This window comes from Lolium rigidum, chromosome 4, assembly GCF_022539505.1.
Source record: "Lolium rigidum isolate FL_2022 chromosome 4, APGP_CSIRO_Lrig_0.1, whole genome shotgun sequence".
NCBI lineage: Eukaryota > Viridiplantae > Streptophyta > Magnoliopsida > Poales > Poaceae > Lolium > Lolium rigidum.
In genome coordinates this window covers 179,537,693-179,554,711 of record NC_061511.1, presented here as the reverse complement: position 1 = coordinate 179,554,711, position 17,019 = coordinate 179,537,693, and the positions used below count along the sequence as shown (strand labels likewise).

The following is a 17,019-nucleotide window of genomic DNA, read 5'->3' as shown; positions in this document are numbered from 1 at the left end:
ACTTCCCGTCCGCCATGGGACTCCGTCCGATCCAAGGTTGCAGAGGAGGAGCGGCGGCGGCGCGCCAGCGGCACGTCTTCATCGACGACGTCGACTTCGTTATCCTTATGGACTTGTTTGTATTTCTCTTATTTCCCGTGGACTGTTCTGTAAGGGTTCTGGATTAATAGCACTTGGTCTTTCTCGCAAAAAAAAAAAACTTAATATTGGAATACAACTCTACTAAATGAATGGGCTTATCATTAACACCTCAAATTCTCAATAAGCTGACACAGATGTGAGTAACATCTCAATGAGCATGCACATATATACTCCCAAACTCGCATGCCGCAATCCAGCCAACTACGACTCATTTCTTCAGGAAAGTAAACACTATATAAACCAGTAGTCATCACAAAGTAAACACTATCAAAACCAGTAGTCATCACGAACGACAAAATACGACCTGATCTCGTTTATTCGGTAACTCGTAAACTAATCTGGACTAGTAATCATCAGGCAGGAAGGATGGAGCTCACTAATCGGATCACTCGGATGCAAACATGCACTCAGCTCATCACTTGCTTCCATGGAGCAGCGGCGGGACGCTCTGCTCGTTTCTGAAGTAGTCTGTCGGATCCACGGCCGCCTTCACGGACGCAAGCCTATGGTAGTTGTCCATGAAGTACCGCTCGCCCCAGGCCTTGCCGCTCTCGAACGTGCTTACGTTGCCGTCCACCACCGCCGGGTTCTGGCCGATGTCGAGGTCCCGGAAGTTGACGTACGCCTGCCTCGGCTTCTTGCTCACGTGGTGCCCCATGAAGTCGTAAAACTTGGCGAGCCAGGTCGTAGCCGGCGCACCGCCGTCGCCCTGCCAGAACACGATGTACTGGATGACGTACAGCACCCCGCAGCGGTGCGGGTACGGCGTCGCGGCGGCGGGGACGGTGTCCATGAACCCGCCGTGGGGCTCCAGCATGATGAGCCCGGAGCCGTTCATCGCGAACCATGAGAAGATGCTCTTCCACGCGTCCTTGGAGATGGCGCGCCGGACGTAATCGGACTTGCCCTTGGTGAAGATGCTCATGCTGGGGGCCCTGCTCAGGAGCGCGTCCTCAACCGTGCCGGTGCTGCTCATGTCCGTGAATGACAGGGCCGCGGACTCGAGCCAGGTCATCGTCCGGCAGTCGGTGCTCGTCATGTTGAGCTCCGGGAACTGCTCGTCCATCGTCGACACGAGGGAGCTGCACGTGCCGAGGTACAGGGCCATGAACAGTGCTTCCTGCCCCTGCACTTTCACCTTTAAGTTGAGGTCGGAGGGGAGCGATGGCCCGACGTCTTGCCATTTGGTGAGGATGTCTATGGCGCCCTGCTCAAGGGTCTTCCCGATGCTGAACACCGTCACCGTCGGCGGGACCTGCACGAGCTGGACCTTCCAGGAGAGCACGACGCCGAAGCTCCCGCCGCCGCCGCCTCGGATGGCCCAGAAGAGGTCCTCCCCCATGCCGGCCCTGTCCAGGAGTTCCCCGTTGGCGTTGACCAGTTTGGCGTCGACGACCTTGTCGATGGAGAGGCCATGCTTGCGCATGATCATCCCGACGCCTCCGCCGCTGAAGTGGCCGCCCACGCCGATGGTCGGGCACTCCCCCGCCGGGAACGCGACCTGCGAGTTGTTCTTCGCGATGGCGTAGTACAGCTCCCCGATGGTCGCGCCGGAGCCGACCCAAGCCGTGGACTCGGACTGGTTGACGCTGACGGCCCGGAGCTTGGCGAGGTCGACCACCCCGAACACCTCGTAGGGACATGCCGACCGGTAGGACAGGCCCTCGTAGTCGTGACCGCCGCTGCGCACGCGGAGACGCACGTTCAGCTTGCGGCCGCACAGCACAGCGGCCTGGACGTGGGAGGCGTCGCTCGGCGTGACGATGCAGACCGGCTTCACGGTGGCGTTGGTGAAGAACTTGGGGTTCTTGATGGAGGAGACCAGCACGTCGGTGAAGTTGCTGGAGCTCTGCGCGTAGACGAGCTCGCTAGGTATCTTCTCCCGTAGGCATTGCAGGAACTCATCAGAGGAAGCTAGGGAAGGGACCGAGATCAGGTAGCATGAGACGCAGCTCACAAGGAAGGCGATTGCTGAGCCTTTGAGCATAGCCATCGATGATCTTTTTTGCTTGTCTCGCAGCAAGAGTGTTGTGCTTAATTAAACTACCTGGATGTCCTTATATACTACTCTCTGATCATTCATACATGGATCGTTCTAGGTCTATCTCTATTCAGCTGCAAGCCTGCAAGTGCATTATAGTTCGTACGTGTCCCCAGCACAAAGAGAGAACCTCATTGGTCCGTGTAGTTTGGTCCGTAAAAATGAGAGACAGCACATGAGCACAAACAGGTACTGGGAAAAAATAACCCGGATCCAGCTGCGTGCACGGTAAACAGGTGGAAGAAGTCAGGGAGACGAGGGCAAAGTGGCAAACCCGTGGTGCAGAACAGAGGGGGAGATCAGGGGAAAGAGGGAAACGCACTCGCACATCGCTCATCGAATACGCATCCGTCGCTATGATCCACCGGAGACCAGATCACCACCCTGGCATCCCAAACCAGCCTGCCGGCCTGCCCCCTTCCACTGGCCTTATGAGTGGTCTTCGTGATCGTGCCCACCAGCACGGCCCACTAACACCGCCACTTTGTATTGTGTGTTCTGTCTTGCAGCCGTTTGTATGTCTTGCGTGCTTAGGTGTGGCTTGCCGTTATTCAGACTTTCACTTGATTTTTCTCTAATAAACCAAATAGTCTGGGTCTCTTGACTGTTTTCTTTTCGATCAATGGATTTAGCGGATATCGTGCTAACATTCTAACAAATTATTAGAGTTTTAGACATCTCATGGTGGCTCTCGCAAATGTGGTGCAGAACAGAGGGGGAGTATCTCTCGTACTATTATATTTGTACAAATTACTAGTAGAATGTATTGTTGAATTAACTAGGATGGTGGCCCTCGCAAATGTGAGGTCATCATCGATGATTCAATGAAAAATAAACCATTGCATGTCTATTTAGTAATGGGAGCGACACTTGGCTACCGTGCATTCAATGATCATAGGTGGCTTATGCGGCTCTTCAAAACCTTTGTGATTAGTCTTGTTTTGTATGTGTTATTTCCTTTGATTACTATTTTATGTTCATTTATGTATACATGTAGATCAATTTATTTTTGTATGCCTACAATGAATCTTTCTATGACGTCCTAGTGTAGTTCCTCGAAGAATATGTAACACACACATCCAAACTGAAGGAAAAATGTATAACAAAATTGGGGTTTCTTTGCACACATTTCTTGTACCTGTCAAGTTTTTCTTTTGAAATAGGTACCGATCAAGATGGAGTTTCTTGCACACGGTAATCACAACGATCAATTTTGGGGTTGCTTTGTAGATATGCAAGGGTAATATCTGCAATAATCATTGTTTTGGCCCCACTCACGTATGTTCCATTGATCTTAAAAATATATGATTCATCCAGATCTGAAAATTTAGTTGTATAAGAAAAATATTTATAAGTCAGTCAAGTTGTATCATAAATTACTTATGTATGAAGAATAAACACTCACAATCATATAGGTAGGCTGCATCTACCACTGATGGCTATAATAATCGCATTACAAAATTTCATTTCGAGTAACCAATGTTTCATGGTTCCATATTTTCATGATTATTTTTCACAATTTTTATAAAAATATTCAGCTCAGAAACACTACTTAGCTACTGGAAAGTGAGCCTTAATTAGATTAAGGATATGTCGGTTGCCTTAGATATAACCCCAATGTTATTACTCCATTTGCAAAAACAGCATTTCGACAACGATATATATGTCCTAATTTAGTACTTTACTTGAACACCAAATATCATAATAAGATGTATTTTAAAATTGTTCTGACATTATTTAGAGTATGTGATATCAAAACGATAAGTGCTTGCTAATTTAGATCCAAAAATAGGTAGGAATACATTGAAACTTGATTATTTGTTGTTGGTTGATATATATTGCACCACTCATTTTATAAAACCAGATACGTAGTTTGTAGATTTAGCTCTCTTAAGATTTCCTATGTGTGTTGGATTAGATGTCTACATGCCTACATGCATATATCTTATACACCTCATCAGTATTGTGATCCAAAGTCAAAATAAAGCCAACTTCTGCCCAGATATATATAGATCAGCCTGTAGATTTTATTGTGCCTGGTAAGGGGATTTTGTTTGCAAGATAAAGATGTTCCTTTATGGTTTGAAAAGGTCTCCAAGACAGTGGTACAAAAGGTTTGATTCATTTATGCTTGCACATGATTTTAAGAGATCTCAGTATGATAGTTGCGTTTACATCAAGTTTGTTAATGGATCGTCTATATACTTGTTGTTATATGTTGATGATATGTTGATTGCTGCCAAAACCAAGAAAGAGATCACTACTTTGAAACACTGTTGGACAAGGCGACGCCTAGAAAACGCTTAAGCACGCTTAGGCACTAGGCAATTGACAAACACCTCGTCTAGGACATAGGCCGTAGTCTAGACACGACAACCAAGAAATCATCATCCTCAATTAAAAAATTCATGCCATACTTCACTAACGAGTTAGATGGACATTATTCCAAAGGTATCTATTAGAAATTTACATATGCTCTAAATTAATTTGTATTCACATATAATAATCTATATACACACTTGATGGCATAAGCTATGCCCACCTTGGTTGCGCCTAGGGCGCTTAAGCATCACCTAGCTAGGCACTAGGCGAATGCTAACCGCCTCGCTTACGCCTAGCGCTTTTTCCAACCTTGATTTTAAAGCACAATTAAGTAGTGAGTTTGAGATGAACGATCTTGGTGCTGCTGAGAAAATACCAGGTATGAAAATTACAGGAGACTAAAAATCTAGTGTGTTATTTCTTAGTTAGGAAAATTACGTTAAGAAAGTTCTTCAACGTTTTAATATGCATGATGCAAAGTTTATTAGTACACCTATTTCTACTCACTTTAGATTGTCAGCATTGCAAGGTCCTAGTACTGATGGAGATATTGAGTACATGTCACGAGTTCCATATTGTAGTGATGTTGGCTCCTTGATGTATGTCATGGTTTGTTCTCGTCCTGATTTATCTTATGTTATGATTTTAGTCGGTCGATACATGGTTAATCCTGGTAAAGAACATAAAAAAGTTTTTCAGTGGATTTTCAGGTACATTCGTGGCACATCCAAAGTTTGCTTGAAGTTTTGAAAGATAGGTGAGCGACTCGCTAGCTATGTGGATTCAGAATTTGCCGCCAACTTGGATAAGAGAAGGTCCCTCACAGGTTATGTGTTCACTGTTGGTAGATGTTCTGTGAGTTGAAAGGCAACGTTACAACCTGTTGTTGCCAATCTACAACCGAAGCAGGGTATATGGCTATTGTTGAAGCTTGCAAAAAGTCTTTTGGTTCAAAGGTTTGTATGCTGATCTTTGTGGAGATGATTCTTGCATTAACTTATTTTGTGACAGTTAAAGTGTCATATAGCTTACAAAAGATCAAATGTTCCATAAGAGGACAAAGCTTATTGATGTCAAGTACCATTATGGTCACGACATTATTGCTGAAGGTAAACTGAACGTATGCAAGACTATTACACATGATAATCATGTTGATATGATGACAAAGACAGTTCATGTTGCCAAGTTTGAGCTTTGGTTGGTATAACAGTTTAGTCCAAGTGATTGTTGGCGCCAGCATGTGTTATCTTTGTTGTTCAGGAGATTTCTGAAGTTCATGCTACAAGAAGGAATTTGTCTCAAGGTGGAGTTTGTTATATTGTGATCCAAATTTATAAGAAAGCTAACTTCTGACGAGCGGAACGGATCGACGTCATCGTCCATATATACCTCTTGTAAGCCGTCGACTAGTGTTTATCAGATTAAAAGATATCCCAAGGCGTTTGTAAACACTTCCTGATATAGTGAAATTTTGCTAGCTGGCACCCGTGGTTTTTTCCCCTCTGTTTTGGAGGGTTTTCCACGTTAAAAATCTTGTGTTTCCACTGTGATTTTCTTTTCGTTCTTCACTATTTGCTTGTCGCGTTTCTAACAATCAGCGTGCCACATATATACCAGTCTTGCAACATGTTGATGGTTTATGTGTTTGGAGAGACAAGCATTAAGATTGTGCTGAAGGTGGACAATGAGTCAGCTATTTCATTGAGCAAGGACCATGTCTTTCCTAAGAGAAGCAAATGACAGGCATTAAGATTGTTCCTCAAGGTGGACAACGAGTCAGCTATTTCATTGAGCATGAACCATGTCTTGTCTTTCATAAGAGAAGCGAACACATCGAAACATGTTGTCATTTCATCCGCGAGAGCGTGGAAAATGGTCAGGTCGTGGTGGAGCACGTCCGTACTGAAGATAAAATGGCAGATATTCGGAGCAAAGTTTGGTTAGAGTGAAGTTCCTAGAGATGAGGGAGATGATTGGGATGAAACCACATGTTACTGTCAACAAGTTTAATCTAAAGTATTAGTTCACTAACAACAATGAACTTCATGTCGATCTTGTTGGCGCCAAACTTATTGGGCTCAAGGTGTGTTTTGGTGTCCCCCCTTCCCTCCCATCACCATCAAAGTGAAGGGAATAAGTTAGCCCGCGAAGGGGTATTGGGAGATCCTGGTCGTCCACGGAAGGCCAAATTTTACAAAGGGAAGACACTGGAGCAAAACCTTTTTCTAAATCATCATTGATTTGTTAGCTAGTATTTCCAAACTAATCCGCCACGCCGGCATTTACTCAAGAAAGCCCAATAAGTTTGGTGCTAATGAGACATACATGAAGGTCGCCGTTGTTGGTGAACTAATGCTCTAGATTAAATGTGTTCTCCGTCAACCGACATTTACTCGGGCAAGCCAATGGGTTTTGCTTCATTAAATGTTGGCGTGGTGGATTAGTTATGTAATACTGGCTAACAAATCAATGATGATTCAGAAATCAGAATAACTCAAGGCAATGAACTGAAAAATATGTGTATAACTTTCACTTGGCAGCTCGCATCAAAACTTTGCCCATTCACTCTTAGTCCATATGATACTTGCTGATCGGGAAAAGTGCTAACGTTAATGATGTCTACGTTCCCCCTCCTTTCCTGTAGACAGTGTTGGGCCTCCAAGAGCAGAGGTTTGTAGAACAGCAGCAAGTTTTCCCTTAAGTGGATCACCCAAGGTTTATCGAACTCAGGGAGGAAGAGGTCAAAGATATCCCTCTCATGCAACCACTGCAACCACAAAGCAAGAAGTCTCTTGTGTCCCCAACACACCAAATAGGTGCACTAGTTCGGCGAAGAGATAGTGAAATACGGGTGGTATGAATATATATGAGCAGTAGCAACGGTGCCGGAAAATAGCTTGCCGGCGTGTAGTTGATGGTGGTAGTATTGCGGCAGTAGTAACGCAGATAAAACAGTAAACAAGCAGCGATAGCAGTATTTAGGAACAAGGTCTAGGGATTACACTTTCACTAGTGGACACTCTCAACATTGATCACATAACAGAATAGATAAATGCATACTCTACACTTTTGTTGGATGATGAACACATTGCGTAGGATTACACGAACCCTCAATGCCGGAGTTAACAAGCTCCACAATTAATGTTCATATTTTAGTAACCTTATAGTGTAAGATAGATCAAAAGACTAAACCAAGTACTAACATAGCATGCACACTGTCACATTCATGCATATGTAGGAGGAATAGATCACATCAATACTATCATAGCAATAGTTAACTTCATACTCTACAAGAGATCATGATCATAGAATAAACCAAGTACTAACACGGATGCACACACTGTCACCATTACATCGTGCAGGAGGAATAGACTACTTTAATAACATTGCTAGAGTAGCACATAGATAAATAGTGATACAAACTCATATGAATCTCAATCATGTAAAGCAGCTCATGAGATTATTGTATTGAGGTACATGGGAGAGAGATGAACCACATAGCTACAGCGGAGCCCTCAGCCTCGATGGAGAACTACTCCCTCCTCATGGGAGCAGCAGCGGTGATGAAGATGGCGGTGGAGATGGCAGCGGTGTCGATGGAGAAGCCTTCCGGGGCACTTCCCCGTTCCGGCGGCGTGCCGGAACGGAGACTCCTGTCCCCGGATCTTGGCTTCGCGATGGCGGCGGCTCTGGATGGTTTACGTGGTTTTCGTCGAACGTGTCGAGGTTTTTAGGTCGGGGGCTTTATATAGGCGAAGAGGCGGCGCAGGAGGGCTTACGGGGGGCCCACACTATAGGGGCGCGCCCCCACGGCCGCGCCGGGGTATGGTGTGGGGCCCCGTGGCTTCCCTCCGGTCCTTCCCGGGTGTTCCGGATGCTTCCGGTGAAAATAGGAACTTGGGCGTTGATTTCGTCCGATTCGAGAATATTTCGTTACTAGGATTTCGAAACCAAAAACAGCGAGAAACAAGAATCGGGACTTCGGCATCTTGTTAATAGGTTAGTTCCGGAAAATGCACGAATATGACATAAAGTGTGCATAAAACATGTAGATAACATCAATAATGTGGCATGGAACATAAGAAATTATCGATACGTCGGAGACGTATCAGCATCCCCAAGCTTAGTTCTGCTCGTCCCGAGCGGGTAAAACGTTAACACGGATAATTTACGGAGTGACATGCCATCATAATCTTGATCATACTATTTGTAAAGCATATGTAGTGAATGCAGCGATCAAAACAATGTATATGACATGAGTAAATAAGTGAATCATAAAGCAAAGACTTTTCATGAATAGCACTTCAAGACAAGCATCAATAAGTCTTGCATAAGAGTTAACTCATAAAGCAATAATTCATAGTAAAAGCATTGAAGCAACACAAAAGAAGATTAAGTTTCAGCGGTTGCTTTCAACTTGTAACATGTATATCTCATGGATATTGTCAACATAGAGTAATATAATAAGTGCAATATGCAAGTATGTAGGAATCAATGCACAGTTCACACAAGTGTTTGCTTCTTGAGGTGGAGAGAAATAGGTGAACTGATTCAACATTGAAAGTAAAAGAATGGTCCTCCATAGAGGAAAAGCATCGATTGCTATATTTGTGCTAGAGCTTTGATTTTAAAAACATGAAAAAATTTTGTCAACGGTAGTAATAAAGCATATGTATCATGTAAATTATATCTTACAAGTTGCAAGCCTCATGCATAATATACTAATAGTGCCCGCACCTTGTCCTAATTAGCTTGGACTACCGGATCATCACAATGCACATGTTTTAACCAAGTGTCACAAAGGGGTACCTCTATGCCGCTGTACAAAGGTCTAAGGAGAAAGCTCGCATTGGATTTCTCGCTATTGATTATTCTTCAACTTAGACATCCATACCGGGACAACATAGACAACAGATAATGGACTCCTCTTTTATGCATAAGCATGTAGCAACAATTAATAATTTTATCATTTGAGATTGAGGATATATGTCCAAAACTGAAACTTCCACCATGGATCATGGCTTTAGTTAGCGGCCCAATGTTCTTCTCTAACAATATGCAGGCTTAACCATAGGGTGGTAGATCGCTCTTGCTTCAGACAAGACGAACATGCATAGCAACTCACATGAAATTCAACAATGAAAAGTTGATGGCGTCCCCAGTAAACATGGTTATCGCACAACAAGCAACTTAATAAGAGATAAAGTGCATAATTACATATTCAATACCACAATAGTTTTTAAGCTATTTGTCCCATGAGCTATATATTGCAAAGGTGAATGATGGAATTTTAAAGGTAGCACTCAAGCAATTTACTTTGGAATGGCGGAAAATACCATGTAGTAGGTAGGTATGGTGGACACAAATGGCATAGTGGTTGGCTCAAGTATTTTGGATGCATGAGAAGTATTCCCTCTCGATACAAGGTTTAGGCTAGCAAGGCTTATTTGAAACAAACACAAGGATGAACCGGTGCAGCAAAACTCACATAAAAGTCATATTGAAAACATTATAAGACTCTACACCGTCTTCCTTGTTGTTCAAACTCAATACTAGAAATTATCTAGACCTTAGAGAAACCAAATATGCAAACCAAATTTTAGCATGCTCTATGTATTTCTTCACTAATAGGTGCAAAGCATATGATGCAAGAGCTTAAATATGAGCACAACAATTGCCAAGTATCACATTCTCCAAGACATTATAGCAAATTACTACATGTATCATTTTCCAATTCCAACCATATAACAATTTAACGAAGAAGAAACTTCGCCATGAATATTATGAGTAGAGCCTAAGGACATACTTGTCCATATGCTACAGCGGAGCGTGTCTCTCTCCCACAAAGTGAATGCTAGGATCCATTTTATTCAAAAAAAACAAAACAAAAAAAACAAAAACACACATACGCTCCAAGTAAAGCACATAAGATGTGACCGAATAAAAATATAGTTTCAAGAGAAGGAACCTGATAATTTATCGATGAAGAAGGGGATACCTTGGGCATCCCCAAGCTTAGACGCTTGAGTCTTCTTAGAATATGCAGGGGTGAACCACCGGGGCATCCCCAAGCTTAGAGCTTTCACTCTCCTTGATCATAGTATATCATCCTCCTCTCTTGACCTTTCAAAACTTCCTTCACACCAAACTTCTCATAAACTTCATTAGAGGGGTTAGTACATAATCAAAAACTCACATGTTCAGAGGTGACACAATCATTCTTAACACTTCTGGACATTGCTCAAAGCTACTGGAAGGTAATGGAACAAAGAAATCCACCCAACACAGCGAAAGAAGCAATGCGAAATAAAAGGCAGAATCTGTCAAAACAGAACAATCTGTAAAGACGAATTTCTAATAAATACTTCCGTTGCTCAGATGAGAAAACTCAAAACTAATGAAAGTTGCGTACATATCTGAGGAACACGCACGTAAATTAGCATATTTTTCTGATTTTTTTTTACAGAGAAAACATCCCAGATTCGTGACAGATAGAAATCTGTTTCTGCGCAGAAATCCAAATCTAGTATCAACCTTCGATTAGAGGCTTCACTTGGCACAACAAAACACAAAACTAAGATAAGGAGAGGTTGCTACAGTAGTAAACAACTTCCAAGACACAAATATAAAACAAAGTACTGTAGCAAAATAACACATGGGTTATCTCCCAAGAAGTTCTTTTCTTTATAGCCATTAAGATGGGCTCAGCAGTTTTAATGATGCACTCGCAAGAAATAGTATTTGAAGCAAAAGAGAGCATCAAGAGGCAAATTCAAAACACATTTAAGTCCAACATGCTTCCTATGCATAGGAATCTTGTAAATAAACAAGTTCATGAAGAGCAAAGTAACAAGCATAGGAAGATAAAACAAGTGTAGTTTCAAAAATTTCAGCACATAGAGAGGTGTTTTAGTAACATGAAAATTTCTACAACCATATTTTCCTCTCTCATAATAACTTTCAGTAGCATCATGAGCAAACTCAACAATATAACTATCAAATGAAACATTCTTATCATGAGTCTCATGCATATAATTATTACTCTCCACATAAGCATAATCAGTTTTATTAGCAATAGTGGGAGCAAATTCAACAAAGTAGCTATCATTATTATTCTCATCAAGTGTAGGAGGCATAGTATGATCACAACAAAATTTACTCTCCATAGTAGGTGGCACCAAAAGACCACTATCATTATAATAATCATAAATAGGAGGCAAAGTATCATCAAAGAAAATTTTCTCCTCAATGCTTGGGGGACTAAAAAGATCATGAAAACAAGCTTCCCCAAGCTTAGAACTTTCTATATTATTATCAACAATGGTGTTCAAAGCGTTCATACTAATATTACTACCAGCATGCAAATAAGATTCCATAGGTTTTTTAATTTTCGCATCAAACAATCCATGTTTTAAATCAGGAAATAGAATAAGAAGATCATTCTTGTCCATTATGCCAAACTAGTGTAAACAAGAAACAAAAAGATGCAATTGCAGGATCTAAAGGAAATAGCTTCGAGTACTTACAACGGCGAAAATAGCTTAGTAGCCGAGATCCGGAGTGTGAGTACCTTTTACCTTTCCTCCCGGCAACGGCGCCGGAAAATAGCTTGATGTCTACGTTCCCCCTCCTTTCCTGTGAGACGGTGTTGGGCCTCCAAGAGCGAGAGGTTTGTAGAACAGCAGCAAGTTTTCCCTTAAGTGCATCACCCAAGGATTATCGAACTCGGGGAGGAAGAGGTCAAAGATATCCCTCTCATGCAACCCTGCAACCACAAAGCAAGAAGTCTCTTGTGTCCCCAACACACCAAATAGGTGCACTAGTTCGGCGAAGAGATAGTGAAATACAGGTGGTATGAATATATATGAGCAGTAGCAACGGTGCCAAAAAATAGCTTGCTGGCGTGTAGTTGATGGTGGTAGTATTGCAGCAGTAGTAACGCAGATAAAACGAGTAAACAAGCAGCGATAGCAGTATTTAGGAACAAGGCCTAGGGATTACACTTTCACTAGTGGACACTCTCAACATTGATCACATAACAGAATAGATAAATGCATACTCTACACTTTTGTTGGATGATGAACACATTGCGTAGGATTACACGAACCCTCAATGCCGGAGTTAACAAGCTCCACAATTAATGTTCATATTTTAGTAACCTTATAGTGTAAGATAGATCAAAACACTAAACCAAGTACTAACATAGCATGCACACTGTCACCTTCATGCATATGTAGGAGGAATAGATCACATCAATACTATCATAGCAATAGTTAACTTCATAATCTACAAGAGATCATGATCATAGCATAAACCAAGTACTAACACGGATGCACACACTGTCACCATTACATCGTGCAGGAGGAATAGACTACTTTAATAACATTGCTAGTGTAGCACATAGATAAATAGTGATACAAACTCATATGAATCTCAATCATGTAAAGCAGCTCATGAGATTATTGTATTGAGGTACATGGGAGAGAGATGAACCACATAGCTACAGCGGAGCCCTCAGCCTCGATGGAGAACTACTCCCTCCTCATGGGAGCAGCAACGGTGATGAAGATGGCGGTGGAGATGGCAGCGGTGTCGATGGAGAAGCCTTCCGGGGGCACTTCCCCGTTCCGGCGGTGTGCCGGAACAGAGACTCCTGTCCCCCAGATCTTGGCTTCGCGATGGCGGTGGCTCTGGATGGTTTCTGTGGTTTTCGTCGAACGTGTCGAGGTTTTTAGGTCAGGGGCTTTATATAGGCGAAGAGACGGCGCAGGAGGGCTTCTGGGGGGGCCACACTATAGAGGGCGCCCCCCCTGGCCGCGCCGGGGTATGGTGTGGGGCCCCCAGGGCTTCCCTCTGGTCCTTCCCGGGTGTTCTGGATGCTTCCGGTGAAAATAGGAACTTGGGCGTTGATTTCGTCTGATTCCGAGAATATTTCGTTACTAGGATTTCTGAAACCAAAAACAGCAGAAAACAACAACTGGCACTTCGGCATCTTGTTAATAGGTTAGTTCCAGAAAATGCACGAATATGACATAAAGTGTGCATAAAACATGTAGATAACATCAATAATGTGGCATGGAACATAAGAAATTATCGATACGTCGGAGACGTATCAGTTAACAAAGGCAAACAAAAGAGGGATCAATCGATCGATCTATTTGTTTGTTTTTTGCGAGCCAGACCGATGCACGGTGTGTCCGAGCTCCTTGAGACGCCGATACGGGGATGGAAACATGTCGCCCGGCCGCCGCTCCCGTCATGCTGCGACAACCGGCAAGGTAGCGACCGTTGGATAATTAGTCACAAGTTACATGATTAATTTCAGAATATTAAGCATGACGACAGCAACTACTAACATGTGAAACTCGGACATACTAGATGCATTAATCAACATGAATAGTAGTAGGGCAAATGACACAACATCCATCGCTAAACAGATCGAGATATGTCGCATGTACCGCTCTGGTAAAGGTGGTGGTGTAGCAGTCGCCGATGCAGCGGTAACGTTGTTGATGGCAACGTTGTTGAAGACGGGTCGAAGTAGACGGCGTTGAAGACGACGGTAGGCAGCACAGCCCGATTTGGACGGAAGACGTCCCGTGATGAAGAGCTTGAGTAGTCGCGCAGAGCGCTTCCCAAAAACCTAATTCGCCCTCTCCCGTACAGGATCGCAAACGCGAGCGGTTCCGGAGACCTGCTCTCCCATTCGCCGGTGCACGCCGGCGGGCGGGATGGAGTAGACTACGATGGTGGCACAAGCAAAGAGAGGTGGAAAACCCTAACTCGTGTATTGGAGGTGTTTCTGCGGTAGCCGGGGGAGAGATTATATAGGCTCAAGAAACCCTAGGCAACATGGGCCACGCCCACGTCGCACGTTTCGAGTCGGTTATAGATAGCCCACGATCTGGGAGTGACCCGAACCGACTAACTATGACGCGTCCGTCTAGGACTCTGTTCGTTTTCGTGAACTGCAAAAAGAAAGGAAAGTCTCGGCTCGAGGCTCAATCCACTCACCACGAGCGCGGCGCGCGCGTCGTCACGTGACGTGACGTGCCGTGTCATGTCGAGCGAGAAGAAGGAGCGCGCGTGTACCACTCCTCTTCTCACTCACTTACTAGTGGTGGAATAACCCACCTTATAAGGTGGACTAACTTCCTCCCAACTTTGTATGTGGGACTAAACTTCACATCTCTTGCCACTCCCTAGTGAGTTGCTACCAACTTGGGTTCAAACTCACATGGGTTGCCACAATGTGGGCTTTGATATTTATAGGAAAATCTGAAATCTAATTTGGGCCACTTCATATGGGTCCAATATTCCAACAATCCCCCACCAGATCTCAAAAGATCATTTAGAGATTTACCAATATACTCGATGCTTGTTTATATACCAGTGTTTTAGCAGAGACTGTTAAGTTGAACTTCCGCCTAGAGCTTAAGCTACATCCATCCACACTTGAACAATGGACCGAGCCTTTAATTGGAAGTTTTGCGTGAACAAGTTTCACTCAAAGTCATAACCACTATATGGCTGCTACTAGCCTACCCTACGGGTGAAGCATATGTGTCATACTTCGTGGTCTCCTCATGAGTTTACTAGAGATCACCCAAATCTCATAGATTGGGACGTTTAACAATCGGACTCATATAGGTGTGTTCTTTCAACAATGCTCTGTAGGACAGCGTATTTGCTAAAATAGCCAACATAAACACATTAAGGCTTGTTGTCAACCTGCCTTACATCAATTGAGAGTTGTGCATCTTCACATAGAGAGGGTTACATAATACTCTTCTCAATTAAACCGCTAATTTATTCTTCCCAGGTCCTAATTCACGGGATCTCCGATCACAAAGGTTGGGTTACTACTATGGTGTAACATCAACGGGCCTCAAACCCATCTCCCTCGATGCACTTTCTATCACATTACGTGATAGTCCCTTTGTAAAGGGATCTGCTAGGTTTTTTGTCTGTTTGAATATACGTAACAGTTATTACTCCGGGGTTTCACAATTTCCTGACAGACTTCAAACGTCTCTTTACGTGTCTTGATGACTTCGTGTTATCCTTAGAATTGTTCACTTTGACAATTATAGTTTGATTGTAACAATTCAAAAGGATTATTGAAACAGGTTTTTCAGCCATAGACAAGTCCATCAAGAGTTCACGCAGCCATTTTGATTCAACAGTGGTTGTGTCTAAAGTAGTAAGTTCTGCATTCATAGTTGACCTCGTCAATATGGTTTGACACGGCGCCACCTCCAAAGGTAAATACATACCCACTAGTGGCGTAGAGATCAGCTACATCAGATATCCAATTCGAATCACTATATCATTCAAGCACAGCTGGGTGCCCTGAATAGTGAATCCCATAACTCATTGTACCACATAGGTAGCATAACCCTATCAAGTGCATGCCAATGATCAGTATCTAGGTTTGACATGAACCTACTCAACTTGCTAACAACAAAAGAGATGTCAGGTCTAGCCGCGCTCGCTAAGTACATGAGTGAGCCAACGATCTAAGAATATCTCAATTGTTGATCTATGGCAATCCTCCGGTTCTTGTGTAATGTCACACTGTGATCATAAGATGTTGGAGAAGACTTGCTATCAATATAGCCGAACCGGCTCAAGATCTTCTCAACATAATGGGATTGCGTTAGAGTAATCCCACTCTCGTTCTTAACCAGCTTGATGTTCAGAATCACATCAGCTTCTCCCAGATCTTTCATATCAAAGCTATTTGATAAGAAAGACTTGACTTCGTTTATTACTGCCATGCTTGTACCAAAGATCAGAATATCATCCACATACAAACAAAGTATAACCCCTTCGCCCCTACCATGGCGATAGTAAATGCACTTGTCAGCCTCATTAACAACAAAGCTTACAGAAGTTAAAGTTCGTCAAACTTCTCATGCCATTGCTTAGGTTCTTGTTTCAGGCCATATAAAGATTTCAGCAACTTGCACACCTTTCTTTCTTTACCTTTTACTACAAACCCATCAGGCTGATCCATATAGATTTCCTCTTCCAACTCTCCATTAAGAAAAGTTGTCTTTACGTCCATTTGATGAACGATAAGACCATAGGAGGCACCATGGACAGTAGTACTCGAATAGTGGTAAGTCTAGCGACGGGTGAAATAGGTGTTGAAGTAATCTTCGCCTTCTCTCTGTGTGTAGCCTTTCTCTACAAGCCACGCCTTGTACTTCTCAATAGTACCATTAGGCCTTAGCTTCTTCTTGAACACCCATTTGCAGCCACAGGTTTGCATCCATGGGTCGTTCTGATAGCTCCCAAGTTCCATTAGAAATAATCGAGTCCATCTCATTATGGGCAGCTTCTTTCCAGTCATCTGCATCTAGAGATGTATATGCCTCTGCGATGGACGTGTGAGTATCATCCACATGGTACACAATAAAAACATCACCAAAGGATTTTGCAATCATCTGTCTCTTGCTCCATATAGGAGCTTCATTGTCATCCTTCTCAGTAAAATTCTCATGTGATTG

The 17,019-nt window shown here is 43.3% G+C and overlaps 1 protein-coding gene across 1 annotated transcript; it reads right to left on the bottom strand.

Moving 5' to 3' along the window:
• Positions 1–319: 319 nt before the first annotated feature.
• Positions 320–2,150, bottom strand: LOC124705479 (berberine bridge enzyme-like Cyn d 4). Its single transcript, XM_047237192.1, has one exon. It carries the CDS (start codon positions 2,132–2,134, stop codon positions 557–559), a length of 1,578 nt encoding a protein of 525 aa, XP_047093148.1. The 5' UTR covers positions 2,135–2,150; the 3' UTR covers positions 320–556.
• Positions 2,151–17,019: the final 14,869 nt, after the last annotated feature.